Genomic DNA, 21574 nt, shown 5'->3' with positions numbered 1-21574 from the left:
ATGTGCGTAAAAAAAATGGCTAGTTCCATAGGAAAACAATGATTTAGGGGGCGGAGTGTTTCTAGCAATGTATCTTGGTGCGATCAAGACGGTAGACAATTTGTTTAAGTCCAATAAGTTCAATGTCCAAGTTATGTCCAATGTTATCATAAGCTAGTTGAAATAATAACGCCAACAGGCAGCAGCAGGAACTGCAGGGATGAATGTAAGGTTGGCAGTGTGGATGAGTGAGTATAGATGCCTCTTGATGTGGTACAGTGAAAGCTTCATTCTTTACTGGACAGACACACCGAGTAGTCTATGATCCGCAGCTGAGCTCTCAACAGGTTACTGAAACCAGCCATGTTTGACCTTCAGCATTTAATTACTAGTGGGACCAGGATTTAATAACCTGCCCCAGAGGGATTTGTCACCAAACATAACTATGTATTATTGTTTTAAATCAGTGTTTGTCTGACGTGTTCCTGACATGGATCTATGACTGGAGGTATGTTATTAAAACGGCTCATGTTGCCCGAGGAGGTGGCGGTGGCTGACAGCCGGGTGGTCCCATGAGGAAGATGAAGTTATGACTCGAGTGGGATGCACAAGGAATTCCTGGCATCCTGCTCCTGACGGGGTTGAGGAGTCAGGAGCGAAGGGGGCCCAGATTAGGTCCAGTAAGTGGACTGGATCGCTCAAACTGGGCCATGGTTAAATGTTGGATACTCTTAGCAAGATAGGTGCTAACTAAAACCATATGGGGTTCTCCAGCTTGTCTCCATTGAAAAACCTATAAAAAGGTCCCACCAGGAATCCTTTCAACCTAGAGCCCAACAGAAAGGGTTCTACCTAGAATCACCTGTGAAAGGTTCCACTCACAACCTTGATTGATGCTATGAAGGTTATGTCCAGAAGCTTTGAAGGGTGCCAAAAAGAATGCAGCCAGTGGGTTGTACATAGAACTCTTCTATTGTGTAATGTTTCCAACATCTCTGAAGGTTCTGTCAAGAACTTTTCCACCTTCTAAGGATGCTAACAAGAACATGGCCGGGGATTCTATGGAGAACATTTCTATGGTGTAATGGTTCCACCGTCTCTAAAGGTTTTGTCGAGAACCTTTCCATTTCTAATGGTGCTAACAACAATTCACCCAGGTTGTTCTACTGAGAACTCATTTACACTCACCGGCCACTTTATTAGGTACACCTGTCCAACTGCTCGTTAACGCAAATTTCTAATCAGCCAATCACATGGCAGCAACTCAATGCATTTAGGCATGTAGACATGGTCAAGACGATCTGCTGCAGTTCAAACCGAGCAGCAGAATGGGGAAGAAAGGTGATTTGACTTTGAACATGGCATGGTTGTTGGTGCCAGACGGGCTGGTCTGAGTATTTCAGAAACTGCTGATCTACTGGGATTTTCACGCACAACCATCTCTAGGGTTTACAGAGAATGGTCCGAAAAAGAAAAAATATCCAGTGAGCAGCAGTTCTGTGGGCGCAAATGCCTTGTTGATGCCAGAGGTCAGAGGAGAATGGCCAGACTGGTTCGAGCTGATAGAAAGGCAACAGTAACTCAAATAACCACTCGTTACAACCGAGGTATGCAGAAGAGCATCTCTGAACGCAGAACACGTCGAACCTTGAGGCCGATGGGCTACAGCAGCAGAAGACCACACTGGGTGCCACTCCTGTCAGCTAAGAACAGGAAACTGAGGCTACAATTCGCACAGGCTCACCAAAATTGGACGATAGAAGATTGGAAAAACGTTGCGTGGTCTGATGAGTCTCGATTTCTGCTGCGACATTCGGATGGTAGGGTCAGAATTTGGCATCAACAACATGAAAGCATGGATCCATCCTGCCTTGTATCAACGGTTCAGGCTGGTAGTGGTGGTGTAATGGTGTGGGGGATATTTTCTTGGCACACTTTGGGCCCATTAGTACCAATTGAGCATCGTGTCAACGCCACAGCCTACCTGAGTATTGTTGCTGACCATGTCCATCCCCTTATGACCACAGTGTACCCATCTTCTGATGGCTACTTCCAGCAGGATAACGCACCATGTCATAAAGCACGAATCATCTCAGACTGGTTTCTTGAACATGACAATGAGTTCACTGTACTCAAATGGCCTTGTCAGTCACCAGATCTCAATCCAATAGAGCACCTTTGGGATGTGGTGGAACGGGAGATTCGCATCATGGATGTGCAGCCGACAAATCTGCAGCAACTGCGTGATGCTATCATGTCAATATGGACCAAACTCTCTGAGGAATGTTTCCAGTACCTTGTTGAATCTATGCCACGAAGGATTAAGGCATTTCTGAAGGCAAAAGGGGGTCCAACCCGGTTCTAGCAAGGTGTACCTAATAAAGTGGCCGGTGAGTGTATATTCTCAATGGTTTCATTTAGAACCCACCAAACCAAGCACTTAGATGGGGAGACGTGACTGGAAGGTATTCAGTCATCATTAGATACCACGAGAATCAATCCACTGCTCCTATAAGAGTGTTTCTATTGGATTTGTGGAATTAATAAGTCGGGGTGAAGCTGTTGCTGTTGGATTTTGGTTTGTTGCATTCGCTGAAGTTGACAGAATTATTCCAGATGTGTGTTGACTGACTTTAATGTGCAGAGGCTGCGGTGATAGTCCAGGGTTGGGAGTGTCACTTAAATGGTCAATTTGCCATTTGTGTGATGCCATGATAGCAAAATACTGGCTCTTGTCTTGTCTGTCCACAATGACATGAATTTACTTTCAATAACTAACCATGGTGCGGAGCCGGTCAAAACGGTGCCTTTCAAACTGGTGCTCAATGCCAAACTGAGTGATGAGACGTGGAATATAACGTTTTTGTTGTTGCTCATGCTGCTCATCTTCCCAATGCTGTTCTTGATGCTGAACCTAATTAAGAGGTTGTGTTGCCTAAACCTACCATTGGCTTTGTAGCGAAATGTTGTCCTGACTGACAAAAAAACAACATGGTGCAGGCATGACCGATACTTCCAACAGAAATACATTAAACATGTTGTGACTATTTCATGGACTGCCAGTCTATGTTGGAATGCAGCCCGACACAACAACATGAGTCCCAGCTGTGGACTTATTTTGGGGTTTTCCATTTTCCTAGCGGAGGGCCTTGATCAGTAGAAACTGAGCCCATGTGATGAGGGGAGGCACGTATACATGAGAAAGGTGGGGAATGGGACGAACAGAGGCAATAAACAGGCCTTTGCTGAGTTCCACCACCATTTGTCATAACTGACGTTACTCCCTTCTCAAAATGAAACAGATGTTTCACCTAACTAACCAAACGTAAAGTCATAATCTAGACTAAAGGAAACACATCTTAACTGACAAATGCAGGAAGCACAGCTGGTAACAAGAAATGGAATACATTAGTTATAATATCACTGCCATTACATCATATTAACTTGTTGCTTAGATGTATTCTTATATATGATTATGTAGGACAATATTTTATTCTTTCAGCTGTAACCCCCGACAGTGAGAAATTGAGCAAGTAAAAATAAACAGGCTAAATAATTTAAAGCACGTAGTTTCATTTCCTATTTGTAGGTCTGTACTCAATAGTTGTATGCTTTATTCACAACATTGGCATAATTTGATAAATATCAGACAGTAATATCATTAATATTATCCTATGAGTAGAATCAGTGGTGGTGGCGTAGTTCCAAACTCTCCTGCATGCAAACCCACCTGTATTAACACAGTACAATGAATTATATTCATTTAACCACAATAACACTAAATCAGTGTATTACCTCATCACATATTCATATCATATTCACTTATATGAATCCGTTTTTTTAGTTGTATCTTGCATGGTGTTGAATGCTGCATCTCCCTGCATCACTTTACTTGTATGCAGGGGCGGATCTAGGATTATGGGAGATCCGAGGCTTATTCTTTCTTATGTCCATCATGTAGCTACGTCCATCTGACTCTCTGTTGGACTCCAGCACTGCAGGAAGGCTACACTTCAGACTCCGGTGCGGTCAGGGGAGGGAGTTCCAACAACACTGGATTCGATATGCATTGGCCGAAACCCATCCGTGGTCCTGAATTTCAGCTGTCTAAAAGTTGCTTAAATGAGGTCTCCTGAGAACAGGCTGTTTCTGTGCCTGCACCTTAAAATGCTAATGAGCTCTGTCTGTCATCGCCTACTTGGAGAGAGACAGAGACGATGCCGCTTATGCTAGCGGTAGCATGCGCCAATGTTTACAGTGGATGTATCGCTATGGCTCGCCTATGTGGCTCAGGTGAAGTTGCTGGGTCCCGTATGGTTGGGACAGATCCTTTTACGAGGGTCAGTGTCGAGGCAAAGCCAGCTTTGTACTGACCCTCGTTACTGAAGCAGTCCGATGTGAAGTGGTTAGCACACACATACAAGCTAACACGGACCGTAGCCAGCACATTGTCATTAAAAATGAAACGCCACCATGGTCTCTTCTGTTCCTCTGTAGCTGGGACCGAATATAAGCACTTATGTTGATTTGTACAACCAACAACAGGGCAATCTGCGTATCTAGCTGTGAGCGATGACATTGTGGACCACTATGCACCGCTATCTCACTGCTGTCTCACCGCAGAACACACCAAACTTCACCTCGGTGATGAACGCCCCCTCACGGATATCTCCTATCATCAGAGGAGGTCGGCCTATCAGGACACACCGAACTTCACCTCGGTGATGAACGCCCCCTCTCGGATGTCTCCTATCATCAGAGGAGTTCGCCCTATGCAAATGACTCCCTTTGTTACGTAACTAAGGGAGCTGAATCTGAACAGCCTGTAGGAGCGCTGTTGTACCAGTGGGGGGGCTGCAGAGACCTTACAGGAGTCGCTTGTTTTCCTGGGAGTTGGCAGGCTCATAGCAGGGAGGACCATAGGTGTAGAGACCAGAGAAAACCTGTTTTTCATAATATGGGACCTTTAAACTGTTGCTTTTAGTGTGATTATGTGTTTAACTTCTTCATATTTGTCTAATATTATAGTTTCTATATATGCCACTCTGCTGGCAGGAGACTGTGATAGGTGAACATGCTCACAGCCAAATTGGGAAACCCTGGTTGGGCGGGACCTTGCTATTGACAGGTTACTACCCCGGCGTTGCTACCACTGCCTCTACCACGCTACGAATGCTATTAGCTACTAAAATGGCTTTAACACATAGTAGCTAACTGTGTTAACAGCTTCACACCAGAATCCAGATGGATCCAGATCCAGTAAGGGTGCTGCTCTGCCGCTTGTCTTCATCAGATCCACCCGTCACTCCTCCACGGTCCAAATATGGTCACTTCCTTCTCTGGTGGTGAAAGAAATGAACCGCCTTACAGAAATGCTGATCGAAGCGTGAACATTGATTTCACCCACAAGTCAACACTCTGTAAACACCTCTGGTTTGTGTTTCAGACGTGAGCGGTGAAGGTCTGACTCCAGTCCCTCTGTGGAGGAGAGGCTTGGACCGACGGAGTTACACTGAGGGGGAGGTCCGCTTCCTGGGAGACAGTACCGAAAGACTGTCCAGCCCCCAGCGCAGGGTGAGTCATGTCCTCATGGTCCACTGCAAACATCCCATTCAGCAGTGTCTCTTCATGATGGATTAGTTAGTTAGCCTGCTTCATAAGCCACAAAGCCTTTCATTTAAATTAAATATATATTTATATGATCCATAAAGCTCTTTTAATAGAAAATAATAACGTTTAGCACGAAGTGTATTGCAACCATACTCCTAAGATGAAATGTTTGGAGCATTTTAAAAGTAGTAAGCTTGTGGTCTTGTAGACAGACCAAACTGACTTCACACTTTTTACTGATCACCATCATTATGGAGTTATTTCAGCATCCTTTCATCTGTTTATATCACCCAGCACCTCTTGATGATGTCATGAACTCAGACAGGATGGTGTTTGGTTTCCTGGTGGATCTGGGACTTTACAACAATAGTGGTGATTTCATCCGTGATGGATGAAACCTGGTTGGTGTCGACATGGAGGCCCTTCAGCGGCATTTGATGACGTAGCGTGCTTGGAATTTGGCCGTTGAAGGGTCCCTCCTTGACTGTGAGAAACACTCAGTCACTGATCAATTGGTAGCTAACTTACAGCTAATGGATATTTGATACATCGGCTGATTGGGACAAAACAACACTCACTGCACAAACGGTGCAGTGGTCTAATTTGCACCATTGACTCAGGTGGAAATGTTCCTCGCTTCCTATCTGGACACACCTAGAGGCCAGTGAAGCCGACGGCAAGCCTTTATAATGTAACTTTGGTCTCATCTTCACTTGCTAAATGTGTATTAAAATGTGTTTTTTTTGTGTCTTTGTGTTCAGCTGAGTGAAAACTACACGTGGGGTCGAGTCAAAGACCTGGTGAGGAAAACTAAGATGAGGAACCACAGTAGGCTGGGACTGACCTCCAGCTCACTGAAGATGTCCTGCCCACAACTCTACATGTGAGGAGTACACTACACACCAGGCTTTGTGCTCTATGTGGTCCATTATACTGAATCAACACTAAGTGAAAACATGACCCTTGCCACACACTTTCATTTTCATCTGGAGCTGTTTCTTCCTGCTTTGATCTGGAACGCTTACATGCCGTGCAGGGGAATCTTAATGCTGAAGCGTGCAATGATATTTTATACTTAACAGTGTCGAGGGAAGACACAAAGCTGGGTTCTTTACCAGTCCTGTCTGAAAGGGATATTGTGACTTTTGTATGAAAAAATAAAATAAAAAATGACCATATATCCTCAAAATACAGACAGATTCTCATATCGGAATCATTTTGGGGTAAACGATATGAAGAGAATAATTCATTCAGCCCTGTTTTCTCTTTCCCCTCGTGTGAAACGTTGAACAATCTCAGATTTGTTTCTAGATGTTTCACTGACAACATCCAAACTCCAGTGTTTTTTGGTGATATCTCATCCTTTTGGGTTGAACCAGCAAGACCCCTAAAAGTGAGCGGGGCTTGTTTCCCTTGTTTGTTGAAGAAAAAAGAGAAAGAATGCAAGTAATTTGAGTGCAGTGAAAAGGCCAGCATGGAGGGAAAGAAAGGCATTTCTGGGTGGAAAAGTGGTGACAGCTTCAGTGACTATTGAGCCAGAAGACGAGCCTGACAGGTTCCTGGCAGACGGAGACACAGGCAGCCATTAGCTAAATTTCTGACTGGATGCACTGTGGCTTTTCTTTTTTCAAGAGGTTGAACAGTGTAGGAATCTGCTGCTGGCCCTTCAGCCGTAGCCTCTCAGCGTCCTGACCAGGACTTGGCATAGACCCAGACGGACGGACGGAAAGATGGGGGTTGGAGAGTCAGGCCTGAGGTATGCCTGGAGGAGTGGGAGAGCCCTGTGGATTTAAGCTGAGGTCTGGTGAGATATGGCTGCTGTCCAGGATTCATTAGAAAGAACATTGCCCTCCTGGTGAGACATGAATTCTAACTGCAGCCCCTCTGACAATGTGGGATAACAGACAATACATGCTATACGTACTCCCACATTGGTGTTCACCATAAACTGGATAGAAGAAGTGGATGTAGTCTTGGTGATGTCACCCATTGGTTTGTGGACTACAGGTTTGAAGGTTCTTTTCACAACCAGAGAATTCGCCCCTTGATGGCCAGTCGAGATAATGCAAGTTTAAGGCACTTTAGAATTGGCTTCACTTTTCCAAACCAGAGGCTGGTGCCTGGTGTTCACCATAAATACTTTATATATAATTTATAATTGTCTCTTCTTCTTTACAGGCCTGATTTTGAACCACTAGAACCTGCTGGCAGAAACAGGAACTCCATGATTGCCTTGGGCCACCAGAGCAAACTGGACTTCCCTTGGCTACAATAAACATCCAGGTAGTGCAGACTTCTTGTTATCTTTCCTCATCAGTGATGCACTTGAAGGTTTAGCATCAGATTCAATCAGCAGAAATCATGCAAGAATGATCCATTGTATGATTCTGTATCCATCCATCCCAACTATTTTTGGGTTGATTTTGGGTTGATAACATTTATTACACAGCGGCGCATAATCATTTTTTTTTTACCACTCAAGAATCGATGGAAATGATCAGAAATCCCTCCGAAGTACCACATTAAGACACCAAGACCTTCATGAACACCATAGAACAAAAGAAGTCAGCCTGTGATTTGATTTTGAGCTAACATTTCTGACATTTGGAGTTTTCTGCAAGATTTGCATTTTTGGGTGCACTTCTGTTGTGTAATTTGCTCACAAACCTTCTACTTAAACCCATATAATATAATAAAATAAAAATATTCGAATTAAACAAACAGTGCTTCCTGGTTTAGACCTGCTTTTAAGAGGCAGAATAGAGGTGCGCTCTCACCGGCAGTTTTTGTAAATACTGGGAATTATATAATTAAGTGCAGTTAACGCTTATCCTCCCATCTTTTTGTGGGGAACTCCCACTTTCCCCATGAGCCTCCCATGAGTGCATATTGAAAGCGCTACTTGCCTCTTTCCGCTCATATGGCAGGCAATCTGCGCTTTTACCCAAGTGACCCTGTTTTCTAAATACCGTTCCATGTTTTTACGTGCTAGTTGCGAACGGATTGCGCAAATGCGTTAGTAAATCTGGCCCTCAGTTTGAGTTATACAACTAAACCTGATCCATGCTACAGACCAGTACAACAACCTCTAGACCACTAAAAATCTCAACAACAATGAGACTTAACACAGTCACTGAAAAAGGTCAAAGGTTATGTCCGAAATCACTCTCTCAATCCCTCTGCCCTACTCACGATCCATGGAGTTCTATATGGAGGACTGCACTGGATTTAACTTGGTATTACTGTGAACGTCTGGTAACTGAGTCTCTCTCCACTTAAACAACGTGTTGTCATTTATGTTATCATTTCCCCCCTCATCTCTCCCCTCCATCTTTGTGTCCTCCTCAGATCACAGCCAGTTGGTCTCACATTGGGAAGAGGACGACACCCTGAATTTATACAGATGGTTCAAGAATGGAAAATAAGCTGCGAAGAAGAAAAAGGAGGGAAAGAAGGAGGAAAATGACAGAATTAAAAGAAAAGACACTATTGCTGCATGGAAGGAAGGATGAGAGTGTTAATGTGACGCCGAGGTGACCTTCGCTGGAGGCTACTGTATGTGTAAAACACTGTGACATAATTTAATGCCATTAAACATTCATACACTATTTACACCTGCATAGGTTTCTATTAGGATACTGTAAAATATGTAACAATCCAACTAATGTGAAACATATTACATTACCTTTTTTACAATATTTGTGTTAAGACAAATGTGTGTGTGTGTGTGTGTGTGTGTGTGTGTGGAGTGCAGGATAAATACACTTTTACATTTCCAGCCCATGAACTTCATTGACAGGAGGTCGTATAGACCTATCTTGATACAACCAGAGAATATAGTGCAGACGTGGTGTGTTTAATGACTTCTGTTTGACACATTAAGATCTGTGATTTCTCCAGATTACCAACTCTGTCTTTTTCCAGAGGAGATGCAGAAGTCAAAGTTTTCAAGCAACTAAACTGCAAAGTATGATGCACGTGATTCAAAACAAAACATGCTACAAAACTATGTAGTTAGGTTTAGTAAAGAACATCATGGTTTGGGTTAAAATTACTCATCTAGATCTAGATCACAATAAGACTACTTGTGGACGTAGTGAAGCTGTTAACAAAGTTAGCTTCTTAATTCAAGGTCAAATTTACAGCTAAGTGTTAAAGTCATCTTAGTAGCTAACTGCATTGGTAGCGACCTGTCAATCAGCAGGTAGCCCCTCCCCTAAAGCATGCCCTGCTTTCTGGTCTGTTAGACTCTAAATGGACCATAATATACTAAATAAACATCATGCTGGATTGAAGAAGACTTGAAACTAGAGATTGAGACCATAAACTCATGTTTACAATGTTTACTGAGATTATATATCAGGAGTTTTTTGGCCCGTCCACCACCCAGACCTCCACCTTACGTGGACTTCCACAAACTTGTTTGAAACTAATTTGTGATACGTCAAAGGCAAAGGTAATCCACGACCACATCTGTTTCCCTCTTAACATATTTTGTTTCACAATTCAATTGAGTTGTTGATGAGTTGGTGATTTTCAAGTGAACAGGTTGGTTGAGCTCACATGAATGCTGTTCAGGCCTCAGTATGTTTTAAATCAAGTGCTTCTCAGAGCATCTAACCCCTTCTTAAAGCTGGTATCAAGACCACTTTTCTGTCTGACATGTCATTCAAACTAGTTTATTTCAAGCTTACTGAAATCTTAGTGGTCAACTTCCTGTCCCTTGTTGCTGCATCGCAGTCATACTTGTCTTTGTCGGATGAAAATCTGGATGGTTTCAAGGTATCTGGCTATTTAATATTGGCTGTGTCCGAAATCATTCCCTACTCCCTACTCCCTACTCCCTATATAGGGCAGTTCTATGGAGGGCACTATATAGTGGACTCAAAGGCAAAATGAAAAAACACTTTCGGACACTACTCTGGGGATTTCTTTCGGCGCCGTTGATGACGTTGTCCTGACGCATAATTAATACGTGTCAGATTCCGCCAACGGCTCTTAAGTCTCACGCAGAGAAATTACCAGGATAATTATTTTTTAATACATATTCGTTGCGAAAAAGACTTCAGGACCAAGTTGCAGCACTACCGGCACCCCACATCTCCGCGATCCACCAGACCTGAACAGGCTGCAGTCCGTCCCCGATCCCAAACTCCTCGGCGATCGCTCGCCACAATCTGTCCCTCATCTCCGCATCTTTATAGTTTTCAGGCTGTCATACGGCGCTTTGGTTTGAGTGACGGTTTTTGACGGACGAAGACCCCGCCGCCGCCTCTCACCGGCCGCCACGGCCACCGCCGCCGGCCACAGCCAACTGTCGCCGGCCCCTGCCGCCTGTCGCCGGGCGCCGGCCGGCCGCCGCTCGCCCAAAGTCTCATATAAATAATTAATATATATTGCGTTTTTTTTAAGTAAATAAAGGAAAACATCACACTTTGGCCGTTTGTGTCGTCTTGTTCTGCTCTGCAATACATATATTAAATATTAACATTTATTATTGTACGATTATTCATATTTCCTCCGCTTTTTCCTGCTCTCTCTCCTCTCGTCCCTTTGCGATTTGTCTTTCAGCGCAATGCATGATGGTAAAATTTGCTCGGCTAGTGACCATCGGCTGTACACTACTTTTCACGATGCATTGTGGGAAACTTTGAGTGGACTATATAGGGAATAGTAATGCTCACTACACATTCGGACACCCCTACAAAATGGCGAACTCCCTATATAGTGCACTATATAGGGAGTAGGGAGTGATTTCGGACACAGCCATTGTTGTTGATTGATTCAGGTGCAAATTTTGACATTGAAGTGCAAACTATTTGATTTCTACATATTGTAGAATTCAAATAGTTTGCTATTGATTTCTGGCTGATCTGGAGCCAGGTGACGTATATGGAGGCAGCTTTAGTCAGCAACGAACAAAACGTTTATGCTAAACTGCATTTTGTCACTATAACGGACCTTTACAGCACTAACCTAACCATAATCCTAACAACAGCATCAGTGCTTTCAATTTGCATGAGCCATCATGAATGTCAAAAACAGTGATGTCCAGCTACATGTAAGAGTAATGTAAACCAAACCCAGCAGTTCATGTGGTGCTGTTTATGTTCTGGAGCTGTAGTGTGGAATTAGCAAGCTAGCTAGCTAGCTGACTAGCTAGCCCTAAATGAGTAATACAAAACAATAAATGCTTCAACAGAGAAAGGGCCTGTGCTGTGATTGTAATGGTAGAATGGTAATGAAAATGAGCCGACTATTGAAATGACGGCCTCCCCGCCTGCTCTGTTTCATAGCCACGTTTCGAATTTCCAGGCTAGAGGCACTTCAGCCAGTTACCCTTTAAGCTTCTTGGAGTCTAAGAGAAACAGGAGAGCCTCGTTTTACCTCAATTAAAATACATTATTTTAGGGGCTTTCAAAAGTTTTGAACCTTACTAGTTTTCACAGGGTATCTGCAGGTTTCAGCAAGTCAAATTTAAGACTTTTTAAGACCTTTTTAATACCACCTTGAATGAAATTTAAGACCTAAAACCCGCGATGGTGGGGGGGGATCCCGCTTTACAACCCAAGCATAGCATGTGTGTCACTCAATGAGACTCATTCAAGTTTACTTTTTGTCTGTTTATTGAACATAAAGTGATACTCAGTGCTCTCTGGTTCAAAAACTGTAAGTACAAGTGCAGTTTAACAGCATGTTTCCGACCAAGAAGTATACAAAATACACACACACACACACACACACACACACACACACACACACACACACACACACACGTATAAACACACAAACATAACACTCAAAGCTACAAGCACTTTATATTCATCATACAGCCACATTATACCGTATAGTATTATTGACAGTCAGACTCGATTTTTTTTGGAAATGCGTGTTTTATAATCTGGCATTTATCAAATAGCTGTGTGCGGAGACAGCAGTGAGGGCTGTCATCAGGGGGAAGGGCGGGCTGTTTGATCATGTCAATCAAACTGGGACGCGGATGCCGGTTAAGGGCACGCGCACCAACAAGAAACAATCAGGTCAGAACAGCAGGAGATATGGAGGAGAGCGCGACCCGTACATGCGTTCACACCAAACGCGACGGGGCGACAAGATCCCATACAAAGTGAACGTAGAGACGCGTATCGGGCGAATTTTTCGCGAGAGAAAACCGGCGACAAGTTTTGATTTGTCGCGCGGCGCCACACTTTCGACGTGCACAGGCGAGCGCGTTCACGAGGATTTGTGGCGCGACAAATTCGCTCGAGTTGAAATATTTCAACTTTGACGCGAATTTCGCGTGATGACAGCCAATCAGCGTTCAACAACGTGGCCACTGAGTGACATGTGTAACGTAACAGCCAATCAGCGTTCAACCGGCCAACTCAGTGCAGTGCAGTCCGAGGTGAACTGCAGCATGAAGGAGAAAGTGATTGTTGGCGTTTGCGACTCCCGGAGCTCTATATATATATATATATATAATAGTATATAATATAATTGTATATACAGTATAATATCACGGCCAAAAGCTCTGTGCGCCTCCGGATGGCCGTAGCGCGGGGGGCTCTCATAGGGATTGGGCTTCTCGGGGTTTGTTTACCGGCGTTGCTATGGTTTCCGGTCTTGTGCGTTCCAACGGTTTATTAGGTAGTTCCATCTAATAAATATGTCTAATCAATACTTCATTCACTGCCTCTTCCGTGGTCATTACAATATTATGAATAGACTGCGTCGGTCCTCCGACGTCTCTCCCTCTTCCACAAAATACGACAAGGCAATGGTGGTTATCTTGTTGTGGCGTGACAAATTCGACAAAACTTGCACAGCGAGATTATGATTTGTGGCGCGACATAACTTCGGCGACAACGCGAACGGGCGACAAATGTCACGTTTGGTGTGAACGCACGGAAATGCAGCTACAACAAAGACAGGGAAACCATATATCCCTGGGTGAAACCAGTGCAAGGGCAGTCTTGTAAAGTGTTATGTGAAGTTTGCATAAGTCCATTTCACACGGAGGTGAATTCGACGTAAAAATAGACAGAAAATGCGAGTCACAAACAACGGGTTGCCCCCCCCCCCCCCCCCCCCCCCCCCTCCCCCCTCGGAGGTGTCGCCTAGAGCGTATTTTCACGTAAAACCGGGCCTGCCCACGTTGTCCCGCATTGTCCCGCGCAAAGATAGTCTTTGTCCCACTTCTGGTGAATTGGGATCTGGTCACCCTAACACACACACACACACACACACACACATGCCATCATTCCCTATTTTAGGCCTACCATTATACTGAATAGGCCTGCATAATGAATTTGCCCAAATGCATATAAAGTTAACAATTAATCATTGAAAAAAATGTATATTACTTACTTTGAAGTGGTGCAGTAAATCTCGGGCTGTTGCGTGTCCCATGAATTGCGAGCCCAAGTACCGGGAATGCACTTGATCTCCGACCCAATATCGGACGTGCACGTCAAGTTGCTTGCTTTTAGTGGCGTGGTTCAACGTCTCATCAAACATCAAAACAAAATCAGCCTTGTTGACGCTGCAGATTAGCTCGTTTCGGATGAAAGGCGCTAGTCCGAAGCGAGTTATATACGCCGTTTTGTCCTTTCCAACAGTAAAGGTGCTCGCGATTTGAGAGTCAGGGAACATCAAACCGAAGAGATCTCCTATCCCCTCATTCGAGTTGTAGGACTGGTGCTTGACCACTGTTTTTAGAATCCACAACACCTCCGCTTTCAGTGTTGGTGTCGCACCAAATGCTACCCTCAGGTCAGTGCTAGCAGCGCGGACCGTTGTCTGCGGCGGTGGCGCCGGGGCAGAGATGCAAAACGTGGAAATGGCTGGGGTCTGTGTGTGGCTCCTGGCAGAGGTTTTGTGTTTTTTGCTCTGCATATGGCTGACGACAGCCTTAATCCCCATGGTGCCGAGCTTGAAAGTAGTTTTGCACGGAATGCATCTGGCCTCTTCTGGGTTGGCAACGGACGCCAGCCAACCTCGGAAACGGACGTCTTCCAGCCAACTGACGTTGAATTTGCACTTACCCATTGTCGCAGACTAGCTAGCAAGCGCGCAGACATCCGTTTATATACGCAGCTAGCAAGAAAGTAGCCTCTCTACATCTCCTTCCCGAAAAGTCCCGCGAGAAAAATAAAAAATAAAATAGTCCTGCCCCGACAAATTTAAGACCTCTGAGTTATTTATTTAAGACAAACATATGACATTTTGGACGAATTTAAGACTTTTTAAGGCCTTAAATTTAGAAAAATGAATTTAAGACTTTTTAAGACTCCGCGGACACCCTGTTTCATGGAGAACATAACTCAATATATTTGACAGTATGATGGCTACCAAAACTGGAGAACAAGGTTTTCAACCAAAAATATAAAACTGATATTTTCCGATTTATATCGTATAATATTTTCATATTTTTCAACCTTTAACCAGTATTCATAAGGGTACCTTTAGCCTGAATTAAAAATGCATAAAATGCCTGTAGATATTTAGTATAAGCAAACCCTCACATGTAACAACGTATAACTGTTTAGTTTTGTCATATACACCGAATAGAAAACAACATCAAGGCTAAGGACGTCTGCTAAACTTTCACTTTTCAACCCTGATTAACGCAAAATTAAACTAGATGATGAAAGACAAAGAGATCTCACAGTACACAGCTATTAAAATTATTTTGGACATTCTTGGTCAGTAGAAAAATAATGATAATGACTTGTTCTCTGCAGAGTAACCTGAGAAAATATAATTCTTTGGCAGATTTAGCAACAAATAAGTAGCAGCTTTGTTGTTTAGGACAACATACTTGTAGCTTCCAACACACAACATTCCGAGTTGGACATAATACGTGGTGATGCTTAATAGAGCACGTCATCATCCTCCAAAACAATGTCTTCACTGTGTCCTGTAACGAGTGTCCGATCAGACATTGAGATGTGTTGACTTTTTGTTTTTTCTGTAAATTATATCTGATGTTTATCTGCATGTCATTAGACAACTGTATGGGTATTATTATTGTGTTGCGGGATGCATATTGCATCAATATTAAAATGTATTTTTCAAAATAAAGTTAAATCGAAAGATTCTCCCATATATTCCAATGGCTGATAGGTGGGTACATGGGCATAATTTATGGTATGGACGGTAGGGACATGTCCATACCACTTTTGGAATGAGTAGAATTGTCCCCACCACTTTTTCACAAATCGCGTTTACATAAAATACTGTAGAATAGGCCACCGCCTTTCCCCGCCGCTTCATGGTATGTGTCCACAGGGGCGATTTAAAACGCGAGTGGACGCGCCGCTTGCCAGTATTGCACGCTACTGTGCTGCAACTAGAGGATGATTCACAGGCGCTCTCCCTGCTACAACCACTTCATGGCTGCACCTGATTGGAGGAACGCTTTCACAGCTGTCCTGTCTGCTCCCGGATTTCAAATCCCAACATGGCGGCTCGTTTGGAAACTTTATCTTATTTTACGAAAATAGTTCACCGATATGTGTTTCTGAAAACATTTTAAGCGAGAAATAAGCTATGCAGTTGCTGAATCTGTCTTTATTTTAGATCGACAACATTCAGTTTAAAAGAGTTTCGCGAGCGTTGGCGAGGCGGCGAGTCGAGCCGGGCGGCTCTGATTAACATAAAGTAGTGCAAATGAGGAGCGACCAACTCGGCGCGCTGTCTCTCGAGATTTGCCGCGATGCTACCAGAATGCATTGTACGGCTTTTCACATAGACAATGAATGGGACGCGGGGAAACACCGCTGCCTGTGGACACGTAGCATCACAGTCTCCCAAAGAGTATTTTGATAGCCTAACCCTCTACTCGCAGGGGAAACAGCGCTTCTGATTGGTGCTTTTCCTCTTTGGTCCCGCCTATGTGTCACGGAGCGCAATCATTTGAAATACTGAACGAACGCTTAAGTTGGAGTGTAGACAGCTGCACTGTGACCGTTGTTCAGGAGAGGAGAGGTATGAAAGTTTCCAACGTTTCCTGCAAAGATATAAGGATTTTCTAGACCTTGAACTAATCTATTTTACCGGAGCTGCAACGTAGGCTAGATGGAGATGCTAAATGCCACACTGAAATATGTTCGTTATTTCTGGTCCCTTGCTCAACTTGCGTTATTTCAGCAGGCAGAAGCAGATGGATTAGCTACTAGCAGCATCATGGACACTGGGTCAAAAGATATACGGTCTTATTTCTTGAATGTAAGTAGGCAATCTAGACAGGTGGCAGTGATGGAGAAAATACTTACTTATTCATATGCTTGTTATTTGCATTAGCCTATGAATTCCAGATAATTTCAGTTTGTTTTGCTGTATACAGACGTCAGGCAAGAAGATAAAGAGGGAAAGTAGCATCACTACAGATCAGACAGGGAGAGAGCATAGTAGCACTGAACAGGTAAGCTAGCCAACACAGTGCTGTAATTTGTCTTTATTACACTGTAGAACAATCATCTTCCGTCAATAATATCTTTCAAATTCACAAAGATGAAGACTAAAAATGTAACCTACAAATTATGTAGGCCTGTATTCTGATATTAAGAGCTTTTCATACTACAGGCATCAGTTAACGATGAGAGAGCGAAACAGAATGAAAGAGAGGGAGAAAAAGGTGACCAGGTAAGGAGTTCAACTGTGAGTTCAGTTGTAATGTTATAGGCTAATTTGGCAATGATTACATAGTGGCTGTCCATACTACAGGCCGCATCAGACAGAGTTGAACCACCTGAGATTGAGCACCTTAGTGTAGGACAGGAGAGAGGAGAAAGAGATGATGAGGTAAGGATTTCAACTACAGTGGCAAGAATTAGTAAGTTAACCCCATGCTTAAGTTGACTAAAAGAGGAATTAAAAAAAAATCACCCTTTGGAAATTAAACAAATGAGGAAAAATCCAACCTTTTAGGCCACATATTTTTTTTGTGAATGAATAATGTATCGTAAATAAATAAATGTTCTTCATTGAATACAGGAAGAATAAGTTTGTGAACCCTTCAATGAATGGGTTAAAAGAAAATTGGTGACCAAAGATTATTCCTCATTTTACTCAACTTAAGCATGGGGTTCACTTACTTATTCTTGCTACTGTATGTGCTATAATGTTATACAAATGGCAATATGTAACAAATATATATAGAAACAGAATGGCATGTGTTTGTAGGAGATTGGCTCACATACAGAGGACAGCACCAGGACCAGTTGCAGGGACAGTGAGAAAGAAGACATAAGGGAACCTCAGGGAAAAGAAAGGATGGACATTGGCATTAAGCCCAATCAACCCGACCCTAAGCACATTGAGCCCCAAGTTCTCTTGAATAGAGTGTTACGATTCCAGGCAAAATGGTATCAGCTGTACCCTTTCCTTCATTACTGCCCATCTCTAAAGGCAGTGCTTTGCTTTGATTGTGTCAGAGCATATGTGATTAAAAACAGCAATTTGGACAAAAATGCTGACCCAGCATTTTCAACAAGAGGTTACAAAAACTGGAAAAATGCAACTGTTAATTTTGAAAAACATAAGTAAAGTAAAGCTCACCATCATGCAGTCCATGTTAATGCCCAAGACGCTACCCCTGTGGATGCCCAGCTTTCTAGGGCTTGGGAGAAAAAACAGATAGATGCTAGGCACTGTCTTGAAAAGATTTCAGATGCATTGCAGTACTTTTCAAGGCAGGGTATTGCTATTCGAGGCCATGTGGCAAGCGAGGGAAATTTGCCCCAGCTTTTAAAAGTCTTAGCTAAGGATGACCATGTTCTTGCTAATTGGTTGTTGCAATCACAGGATTATACCAGTCCGCAAATTCAAAACGAACTTCTAAGTTTATTTGGTAACACAATTGTCCGACAAATAGCAACATCAATCAAATCTCAGTATGTTTTGCAGTACAGCATAATCATTGATGGCACCCAGGATTTTGTGGGGTTGTATGAGGTATCGGGAACCAGAGGGGAAGACATTGCTAGGGTAGCTGAAGATGTCATTCAGCGCATGAATCTTCCTTTGTCTGGCTTGCGTGGACAGACGTATGACGGGGCTGCCAATATGGCAGGAAAATTCAATAGCACACAGGCTCTGGTAAAGAGACATCAACCACTGGCCCTGTATGTACACTGTGGTGCCCACTGCTCACATTTGATTGCACAGTCTGCTTGCAATGCGTCAACCGTTGTCCGTGACTCTTTGTTTTTGGGTTAATGAGCTAGGGTGCCTGAGTAGCCAGTCAGGAAAATGTAGGGCTATGTTCAAAGCAAATGCAGGCCCTGAACCAAATACTGCCTTAAAGCCACTGTGTCCAACCAGATAGATAGTGCGCTACAATGCAGTTCACTCTGTTCTTAGGCAGTACAAAAATGTTTTGACAACTTTAGAGGACATGGCATCTTCCAATAAATCAGATGTGGGCACAAGAGCAAGTGGTCTGTTAGAGACATTTAGTAAGGGAAAGACTGTCCTGGGGCTCATGATGGGTTCAGAGGTTGTTGGACGATTGGAAAATCTCAACAAATCACTGCAAAAAAGGACACAAACAATTTCTGGCATGAGAGAAGCGGTGCAATATGTGAGGGATTCTATGCAAGCTAAGAGAACTGAGGAGAACTTCCATAACATGTTTCAAAAAGCTGAGGCCATGGTCAGTTCACTCGACATTGAACCAATTGAAATGCCACGCCAGAGAAAGCCAAAAAAAGAGGTACAGCTGTGAAGCAGAGCAACATGTTGCTGAATCTGCTGAAGCCTTCTTCAGGTCAGAATTTTACAGAGTCTTGGACACTGTAGAGCAGCAGTTTGAAGAGCGCTTTAGCCAGGCTGACTTAGCTACCCTCCATGAATTGGAAATGGTCCTCCTCACAGGCCAGGTGTCTGATGTTGTTCAGTCATATCCTGAGCTTGACATGGATGTTTTAAGGGTCCAGTTGCAAATGTTCCTTTTGAAGCACAAAGTAAAGTCCAGTGGTGAGGCAGCCAGCATTCTTAGGGACATGCCTATGGAGGTGAGGGGATTGTTCAATCAAGTAGAGACCTTGGTCAGTCTCCTACTTGTTGTGCCAGTGTCCTCTACAGAGGCAGAGAGGAGCTTTAGTGCATTAAGGAGACTCAAGACATGGTTGAGATCTACCATGTCTCAAGAGAGACTTAACCATGCAGCCGTCTGCCATGTCCATAAAGCCAAGATGGATGAAATAGACCTCAATGCAATATGCAAACAGTTTGTTTCTGTCTGTGAGCGAAGACAACATGTTTTTGGCTCATTCACTTAAGCTTGTGTAACATGTCAATGAATGACATATTTTTGTAACCTTTAATTTTATATTTTGTGGTTTGTAGAGTTTTATTTTACTAATATGCTGTGTTGTTCATGGTAGCTGACAGGGGCGGATCTACCGGGGTGGCATAGGGTGGCAAATGCCACCCTAAAAGAAAGCCTTTGCCAGCCCTGCTGCCACCCCAGTTGGCAGCAACGAATTCAAAGAAAAGTTATGTCCAATTTGACATTTACGAGCGCGAATTTCCAATGTCCGACTGCAGTGAATGCAGCACAAGATTACGTCAGAGCAGCAAGACGCTGCTTTGTTTGACAAATTGAGTGGGGCGATTCGCGAAGCGAGGTAAGGTACGTGTCCACAGGCAGCGGTGTTTCCCCGTGTCCCATTCATTGTCTATGTGAAAAGCCGTCTCATAGACTGGTAGCGTCGCGGCGAATGTCGAGAGACGGCGTGCAAGTTTGCCGCTCCTCATTTGCATAAAGTTGAAGTCAAATCTACTTTATGCTAATCAGAGGCGCCGGGGTCGACTCGCCGCCTCGGGAGCGCTCGCGAAAATCTTCTAAACTGAATGTTGTCGATCTAAAATAAAGACAGATTCAGCAACTGCAAAGCTTATTTCTCGCTTAAAATGTTTTCAGAAACACCTTTCGGTGAAGTATTTTCGTAAAATAAGTGAAAGTTTCCAAACGAGCCGCCATGTTGGTCTGCGTGAACTCCGGAGCAGAGAGGACAGCTGTGAAAGCGATCGTCCAATCAGGTGCAGCCATGAAGTGTACGCGTGATTGTATGAAGGAGAGCGCCTGTCAATCATCCTCTAGTGGCAGCCCACCAAGCGTGCAATACTGGGAAGCGGCGCGTCCACTCGTGTTTAAAATCGCCCCTGTGGACACGTACCTGGAGCCAGGAGTCGCAAGGAAAGGAGGCACGGGAGGAAAGAGGTAAAAAACTGATTAACTATCTATCACAAAATGAAATAATAATGAAAGCACAGTGCTAGTATAGTTGCGATGCTGATTTTGAGATGTTAAAAATCAGGTTGAAGAACGTTATTTCGCTAACTATACATGCATGTAATGTTAGCTAGGTCTGACGTTAGTTCTGTGTAAAGTAGGCTAAGAAAGCTAATATTGATTCAACGTCTGTCAAGGAAAACATTGTACTAAAGTTACTTTGAATCTTACAGAAATGAAAAGGAAAGGTAGCATATTTCGTTTTTTCTCACCAAAGAGAAAGGAGAGAAAAATAGAAAATGAGCCGAGCAAAGTAGACGGAGGAGATGAGGTGGAAGGAGAGACAGAAGAGGTGGAAGGAGAGAGAGAAGAGGTGGAAGGAGAGAGAGAAGACGAATACGAGGTGGAAGGAGAGAGAGAAGGGCAACAGAAAGGTGACACAGATAGAATACAAGGCCAAGGCGACCAGGGACAGGAGGAGGTGGGAGAACACCACAGTGGTCAAGATATGGAGGAGGGAGAGCATAAATGTAATGTAAATGGCAGCATGTGCCCTTATGTAGTGTGTACATACTATTTCTGATCAAACTGTGATAACTGTGAGTAAATTCAGTATATATACACGTCTGCCATATGTTGATATAAGAGTGGTCTGGAGCACTCTTAGAGCCTTCTTAGCTCTACCGTACCGATATTTCAGCTCCTGACGCTAGTCGCCGCCACTGTACAGTAATCCAGAAATTC

At 43.6% G+C, this 21574-nt stretch overlaps 1 protein-coding gene across 1 annotated transcript in view; it reads left to right on the top strand.

The window, feature by feature from the left end:
* The window catches only part of LOC311021211 (uncharacterized protein), a 40862-nt gene extending 31279 nt beyond the window's left edge, over positions 1-9583 (top strand). Inside the window, exons 5-8 of the mRNA XM_084021659.1 lie at positions 5426-5553; positions 6351-6472; positions 7768-7872; positions 8938-9583. Of these exons, the coding sequence (XP_083877785.1) occupies positions 5426-5553; positions 6351-6472; positions 7768-7864 (347 nt within the window). The 3' untranslated portion in view covers positions 7865-7872; positions 8938-9583. The remainder of the gene's footprint in view (positions 1-5425; positions 5554-6350; positions 6473-7767; positions 7873-8937) is intronic.
* The last annotated feature ends 11991 nt before the right edge of the window (positions 9584-21574 follow it).

The sequence above is a fragment of the Eutrigla gurnardus genome (assembly GCF_963514095.1).
Source record: "Eutrigla gurnardus genome assembly, chromosome: 11".
Classification (NCBI taxonomy): Eukaryota; Metazoa; Chordata; class Actinopteri; order Perciformes; family Triglidae; genus Eutrigla; species Eutrigla gurnardus.
The sequence above is the reverse complement of the archived record's forward strand: the minus strand, read 5'-3'. Positions and strand labels throughout refer to the sequence as shown.